This window comes from Benincasa hispida, chromosome 11 (genome assembly GCF_009727055.1).
Source record: "Benincasa hispida cultivar B227 chromosome 11, ASM972705v1, whole genome shotgun sequence".
NCBI lineage: Eukaryota > Viridiplantae > Streptophyta > Magnoliopsida > Cucurbitales > Cucurbitaceae > Benincasa > Benincasa hispida.
Window position 1 is genome coordinate 42,749,151 of NC_052359.1, and position 7,868 is coordinate 42,757,018.

Genomic DNA, 7,868 nt, shown 5'->3' on the forward strand with positions numbered 1-7,868 from the left:
TACTTAAGTAGTCTAACCGATTTTAATTTATTCTTGAACTTAACTAATCATGCAATTCTGTGATTAATTGTTGTCTCTACTTAGTTAACGAAGGAGTAGTGATAATTCAAGGTCTAATTCTCTAAATAAAATGAGGTAGAAATAGTTGTGGTACTTAACTAAATCAATAACCTAATCCAGTAGACAATATTCGAACTCAATCGCTATTGCAGTTTTACATGGTTTAAAAATTGCGCAACAACCACCAAAAACACGCAAAAGACAGAAATCGGCCTACAATATAAAACTTTAAAAAAACGAGTACAAATAATAATAATATAATAATAATAATAATAATAACTCGAACCTACGTGGAAACAAGGGATGCCCTAATACCCAATGTTCCACACAAAGATAAATAACATGAATTTACTTATATATACTATTAACTATATTACTTGAAATTTATATTAATGATGATTTGAGGAGCACGTGTCCCTAGCCCCTATATGGATCTGCCACATATTACATATTAGGAAATGGAAATCCCGATCTATATACTAATTAAATACATTTGCATTATATTTATGTGTGTATATATAAGAAATAGGGATACCAAGATCTATATATTTTCTCTGTCCCCCTCTTTCTTTACATTTTGTACTTTCTCTGTAGGATATATTTTCAGTTGAGTTAATTGGTCTTAGGAAGTGGAAAATGACCCTTCTCTTGAAGGCTCTTCACAGTTTCATATATGCATTCCTTCACAGGTATGTACTCCATGCCCAAGTCCTTGAGCTTTTTGACACTATATTTGTAAGGTTTCTTCTTAGGGTTCACCTGATCAGAGCACCTACCATTCCATATCAAATACAATTTCTTCATTAAAAAAAGAGTCAAAGATATATTAAAACCTTTTTGGTTTCAAATCTATTAATGTGTGATATAATTAAATTTACTGTAATCTCAAGAGATTAAAGAATCTTGTATTGAAACTTTTCTTAAAAAAATAAAAAAGTCTTCTATTCAACCACATAAAATGTAGACTATATGTTGTATATTATAATATAAATATAATTAAATTTTACTATAATCCAACCTTAAGGTCAATGGGTGATTATTATAAATTACCATAATTATTCTAAGGGTAAATTATGAAGAAAAAATATATCCCTGATGCTTCTCATTTCTTTATTTAAATAATACCTTCCAAGTTACAAAATTATTTTTGACCTTTAAATTTATAAACATTTCAAAATTTTCTTTAAAGTTAATTTTTTTAAAAAAATTTTTGGATTAAAGTTGATGTTAAAATCTTGTGATCATATAGTCTCAAAAATAGGTAACGACTCAAATTTTCGTTTTGGATTAATTACTATTACAACTACGCACAATTCTAAGCCACAATCTCCACTAAACTTCTAAGGTTGATTTATATTACAATAGTAATTTTAAATCTTTTATGAAAAGCTAAATATGGTATTGCAATATTTTGTACGAGGAAAATATACACTTTTGGTTTATAAAGTTTGAGTTTGATAGCATTTTGGTACTCGGCTCCATTGAATAAGAAAACAATAATGACGAAAATGATAGTATTCATATATCTATATATATATATATATTCAATAAGTTTTTTTAAAAGAAAAAAATCTGATCATATTATATTTACATATCTTTTGAAAGTGAGATTCATTTGTTTTTGTTTTTACCAAATATTTAGATTAGATTACCCTTTTTTTAGTTTACCAAAACTTTCTTCTGAATTATGAAGCACAATTAATGTTTACTAATGTCTTTTAAATATATATTTCAAATTTGTATTCCTAAAAAATTGTTATTGACACATTAAAAAATTTGAAAAAGAGTCAAAGATTAATTTTGAAGACTCAATGTGTAAATTAGAAATCATCAACGATTCTTTTGTCATTCAAGCTTTCACATGGTCAATATATGAGTCTAAACCAACCTGTTGCTCTTTTTAATATTGTTCCTTATCAATCATTTTATGGGGGGAAAAAAACTAACAAACAAAAATTAAATATCTAATATATCTCATGTTCACACACCAAGAATTCATATGATTAAGAAAATTATTGATAAAAACTAAATAAAAGCTCAACTAGAATTTGTATTCAATTGATATAGACATACTTAGCTTGTGGAATTTTGAAGCTTTTTTTTTTTTCCTCTCTTTTTTAATCAAATTGAAACTTGAAAGTCACTACCAACCAAAAAAAAAAGGAAGGTTAATGCCAAATCTTTTAGGGGTAGTTGAGTTGCACCAAGAAGTCATACTTGGGTTCTTTTTCTTTGTTTCTCTACCAAACACACATGACAAAAGGCCATAATAATAATAATAATTCTACACCCATTTGCCTACCAATTTTTATGGGTCAACAAGAACTTGAAAATTGAACCTCTTCAAATTATTTAACTATATCTTCAGTTTATATAGGTACTACTTTTGAATCCTTTGGAATTTGTCCTTTTTTTTATTTTATCTTTTAAGCTTTGGATATTTTAATTTGATCCACCATTCTATTTTTAGAAAAAATAACAAAATTAATTTCTACCAATAATTATATTGAAATAAAATACAGTGACAGTTAAGCTAATGTCATACACTTTTTGCCATTTGAACTTTTCTACTTAGTATCTGAGTTTTTGAAACTGAATACTTTTATCTATTCCGAATAATTTTTTTTTCTCTAACATTCTAACTCCTAATATTTAAATCAAATAATTTTAGTGGGAGATTTTTTTTTGGGATAATCCATTCACAGGCGCATTTATGATTGATGATTCACATTTCATAAATAAATGAATTTTAACTTTCTGCTTATATCATAGCACACTACTGCATTTTATAACGTATCGCGTAAGGGATGGCCAAGTCTATCGCGACTCTAACGCGATGTCATCCCTATCGTGATAAAATCTTTCTGTTGTGTTTTCTTCATTTTTCTCATAGTTTGTTGGGGATCGTGATAGAGACGATCATCGAGTTAGGGCTGCACAGCCATCCTTAACGTGATACCTTACAAAATGTATAAGTTCAAAATGTATAAGTTTGTTGTATTTTCCCCATTTTTCTCACAATTTGTTGTAAAAAAGTTTATTGTGATAGAGATGACCATCGCGTTAGAACTATGATAGACTTGTCATCCCTAAGGCGATATGTTATAAAATGTTGTGGTGCGTTATGACGTAAGTAGAAGGTTAGAATTCATACGTTTGTGAGAGACAAATCCTTAATTATAAAAAACTGGGGGAATAGGTCATCCATACCAAAAAAAAAAAAAAAAAAAAAAAAAAACTCTTTAGTGGGTCTATTTTTTAAAATTTAAATTTAGTCCAACAAAAAAGATTGGATTCAAACTTACTTGGTAGGAATGGGATACTCAGGGAAGAACTTGGCCAAAATTTCAACCAATTCTCCTCGATGAAGCATAGTTTCGACACAAATGTATCTTCCAAAGGCAGAGGGTGTCTCATACACCAACAAGTGAGCTTTTGCAACATCCTTAACATGAACATAACCTATTTTTTTGCATAAACATACAAAGCAATTTAAGAATGTCAATTAATTTAAGCATGAATATAGAAAAAAACAGAAATATATAACCTTGAACAGCGTTGACATATGTCTTGACTGAGCCTGTCAAGTACTTCATTATATGAGCTACACTTGCATTTACTGTTTGTTGTAATAATGGTCCAAGAACCAACATTGGATTGACCACTACTAGATCCACCCCTTTCTCTTCTGCCATTGCCCATGCTGTTTGCTCTGCCACTGTTTTTGCATAACAATACCAGTTCTGGCCAAAGTAATTTTCAAGAGAATTGAGGTCATTTTTAATTTGGAGATTGTTTTTTAAGGGGTAAAATGTAATTACAAGAAAATTCTACAACGTATTTGTAAAACACCCTTGCTATATTTGTAAAACAACCCTCTAATATATATATATATATATAATTGAAATAATGTATTTACTCCCGTGAATATAGTTAAACCACACCAAAATTGAAACTTATGAAACAATATTTTACTTCCACTCAACCGTTGATTTTGTTAAAGAGTTATAATAATACTAATTCAATATTATGATAATATTAGGAGGATTCCAACAAAAGAATTCATACTCTAGTGCCATGTTACAAGCATCAATCAACCAAAAAGATAAAGCTCGAATCTTATTGAATGACCAAATTGAATCATTACAAATGCTTAAAGTTTAAAGGTAAAAAATTAAATGATTATAATTTTCAAATGATAATCAAATGATCATAAAAAAATCAAATGGAATTAAATGATTATCTTAATCTTAATTTTTAGATTAAGATTAATTATAAATAACGACAATAATTGTTTTTTTTTTTATTTCTTTTCGGAATTTTCTTTCCTCTAACGTGATAGTAAATTAAATTAATGAAATTATAAAAAGAGAAAGTAAAATAAAAGGGAAAGAAAAAAGAGTCAATGACAAAAGTTGAAATGGTACGTTAATTACCTTTGTATTTTTGCAAAAGTCAAGGTCACTCCAACAAGACTCATCCACCACCGTGTCGGGGCTCCGATTAGGATTCATGTATATAGTTCCAATCGACGATGTGAATACCACTCGCCGGACCTTGGCCTCCGCCACCGCCATTATAACATTCTTCGTCCCAATTATTGCCTGCTCTACCTTTTCCTACGAAATTCAATAAACTACCACTAAATTACACCTTAATATTAACTGAAGAAATAATGATATTATTATTATATGGATCGTGGATCAAACACAAAGTGTTTTATTATGATGCCATGATAAATTATATTACGATAAAACATAAAAATTCATGTTGATAGACTTTGGTATTTGTTTAATCATTTATTTGTATTCTTAGTATTCTTCATCAAAAATTTAATCTTCAACTTTAAAGGAATGAACGTACATGTCTAATAAGTTACTATCAATATTCCCGATAGACTCATCTCCAATAAAAAAAAATTGCCATAGAAAAAGTAATAAATTGGTTTTAGAAAGAGAGAATTTTACATCCTGATTTTTGTATACATTATGTTTCAATTCTTCAAATTTAAATGGCAGAGATAAATTTAAGAGAAAAAAAAATAACACAAACATAATGTTGGGTATATTTTATGTTTACCTTTTAATTAAAATCAATTTAAGGGAGGAGTGGATCTTTTTGTCAAATTGAGCAAAAGTGTATGCAAGTTCTAATTTAACATAAAAATAAATAAATAAATAAATACAAAAAGAGACTGAATTTTTTAGCTTTTGTTTCAATTAGCATTAAATATTGATACATTGATATAATTGAATTTATCCATATTCATCAACTTTAACTTTTAAGATAAAACTTGATTTAACATAAAATTAGAGTAATTAAAATATCAATAAATTAAATAGCTCATAGATTAAGATTTAACATGGTATCAAAATAAGAAATCTAATATATATAATATCATTTTCTCTTCCATTAATATTGATTACACTTCTTTTAACTTCTACCAAATTTTCAAACTAAATGAGAATGGTTGAGACATTGATATAATTAAATTCACTATAAGCTTTTGCGTGTGATTTAACACTGATTTCAAAATTTGAAGTTAATAATTACGTAATATTATTTGGAATGTCTGGTGGGATAGAAAGAGCGAGGCACTTACTGGGTCATCGGTCACCGGAGACGCCGTGTGGAAAACACCATCGCAACCGGTAATGGCGGCTCTAAGGCTCTCGAAATCAAGAAGATCGGCACCGTACAACGTCAACCTTTCCTCAGCTCCATCCAACTCTTTCAAATGAGCATTCTTTCGATCGTCTTTGTGTAAAAAAAAAAACAAAAAAATAAAAAAATAAAAAAAAATAAAAAAATATAGGGAAAAAAAGCAACATTTAATCATTGTAAAACACAGATAAAAAAAAGTTTGCAGAATCAAATTAAAAAAGTATAAATAAGGAATATCTCGTTTGATTTTCTGTTTTTAAAAATTAAGCTTACGAGCAATACCAATTCTATGCATAATTAAATTTAGAAAAAAAAATTATGGTCCTTAGATTTTGGGTCTAGTTTCTATTTAATCCCTAAATTTTAAAATGTTACACATTTAACCCTTAAGTTTTGAGTTTTGTTTTAATTTAGTCCATAGGTTTTGACATTTGACTTCTACTTCAATTTGGTCCCTATGTCTCGAGATTTACACTTTTAATCTTAATTTTCACTAAATATTTACTTTCCGTTTTTTGGAGTTAATTTATGTTAATAAATTAAAAAAAAAAAGTTAAAAGAATTATAATTAATTAAGTTTCACTATTTTTATCAATTTTAAAATAAACACAAAATTTGACTTCTAATTATTTTTAATTTATTAATAGAATTGACGTCAATGATTGAAAGTAAGTATTTAATGAAAAATTGAGGTTGAAAATGTAAAATTTTGAAATCCATGGATCAAATTGAAACAAAATTGAAATCTGAAGGGTAAATTTGTAACATTTTGAAACTTATGGACTAAATTGAAATAAAACTCAAAATCTAAGGACTAAATATGTAATATTTTAAAATTTTGGAACCAAATAAAAATTAGAGCCAAAACCTAGGGACTAAGAAGGTAAATTTTTATGTTTTGTTATTTATGGCTAATCTTTTTTAAAAATTAAACCAAAATCTGAAAACTTAAAAAATGAATTTTTATTTTTAGAATTTGAGAAGAAATTAAAGAGTTTCTTTTAACAAAGGTGAAAATAATAATTTGAAAAGGGAGGAAAACAATCATAAATCTCAAAAACAAAAAAGTTAAAAACAAAATTGTTTTCAAATGGGTCATTTGCTTTTGGTTTTTGAATTTTTCGTTTTTCAAAACTATGTTTATAAACACTACTTTTAACTTATTGGTTTATTTGGTTTGTTGTCTATATTTTAGAAGTGTTTTCAAAATTTAAGTAAAATTTTGAAAGCCAATCTCCTTTTTCATAATCATTTGGATTTTTAAAAATTAAGCTTGTATACATTCTTTAAGAGTGTTTTCAAACATCAAACGTTTTGAAAACTCAAAATTAGCTAGTTTTCACAAAAAAAAAATATATATATATATATATATTTTTAGAATTTGGCTAAAAAGTCAAATGTCTAGTAACAAGAGAAAATAAATGATAAAAAAAAAAAAATTCAAATAATAAAATTGCTGAAAATATTTATAAAACATAATAAAATTTTAGAATCTATTCATGATAGATAAGGATAGATTTCTATGATTGATTATGAGTGACATTAATTGATAGAACAGTTTAAACGCAACTACCTGGATATCTTACAGTGCCTCTAACAGTGTAACCCTTCTCGAGAAGAAGCTTCACAAGCCAAGAGGCAATGAAGCCACCGGCACCGGTGACACAAACAATTTGACCGGAAGATACGGCAGCGGCGAGGGGCATTTTGGACAGGTGGGAATGGTTGGTTATAAATGAGGACGTTAAGAGTGGGTGAGAGAAGGGATTGATGAAGAGCCAAATGTAGAGTGGAATGGAACCACAACAAAATGACTAAGCATTTTGGTCTGTTTTTATAAGGCCAAAAAGAAGGCTTTACTAGAAGAATTCTCTCATCTCATACACCTACTCCTACTACGACCTTTTACTTTTTAGACTCTACGTTCATTTATTACTTTAGGTCATAGTTTTTTTTTTTTTTTTTTTTTACCTTTACCTCAATTGTAACTTTTTTTTTAATTGTTATTTTTCTAATTCAGTTAAATTATAAAGGGTAGTTGGATAGTTGATATCTTAACTATTGAGAACTAAGTTCAGGTTAGATCCATTTACATTGAATCAATTTATACTAGGTTTTTCTTTTTTTTTTTAAAACAGAAAAAA

General features: G+C 27.6%; 1 protein-coding gene across 1 annotated transcript; it reads right to left on the reverse strand.

The window, feature by feature from the left end:
* Window positions 1-402: 402 nt before the first annotated feature.
* On the reverse strand, window positions 403-7,589 carry LOC120091417 (cinnamoyl-CoA reductase 1-like). The gene is made up of 6 exons (XM_039049436.1): window positions 7,298-7,589; window positions 5,663-5,817; window positions 4,497-4,679; window positions 3,608-3,803; window positions 3,366-3,522; window positions 403-832 (listed from the first exon to the last, which is right to left on the reverse strand). The coding sequence occupies exons 1-6, from the start codon at window positions 7,428-7,430 to the stop codon at window positions 673-675; spliced, it is 984 nt and encodes a 327-aa protein (XP_038905364.1). The 5' UTR covers window positions 7,431-7,589; the 3' UTR covers window positions 403-672.
* Between the last annotated feature and the right edge of the window lie 279 nt (window positions 7,590-7,868).

Excerpts from the sequence above, each read along its gene's own strand:
- LOC120091417 (XM_039049436.1), bottom strand. The coding sequence starts at position 7,430 with ATGCCCCTCGCCGCTGCCGTATCTTCCGGTCAAATTGTTTGTGTCACC. Across the intron at positions 4,680-5,662 it reads CTCCGGTGACCGATGACCCA|GAAAAGGTAGAGCAGGCAAT; the intron begins GTAAGTGCCTCG and ends TGAATTTCGTAG. Across the intron at positions 3,523-3,607 it reads ATATGTCAACGCTGTTCAAG|GTTATGTTCATGTTAAGGAT; the intron begins GTTATATATTTC and ends GCAAAAAAATAG.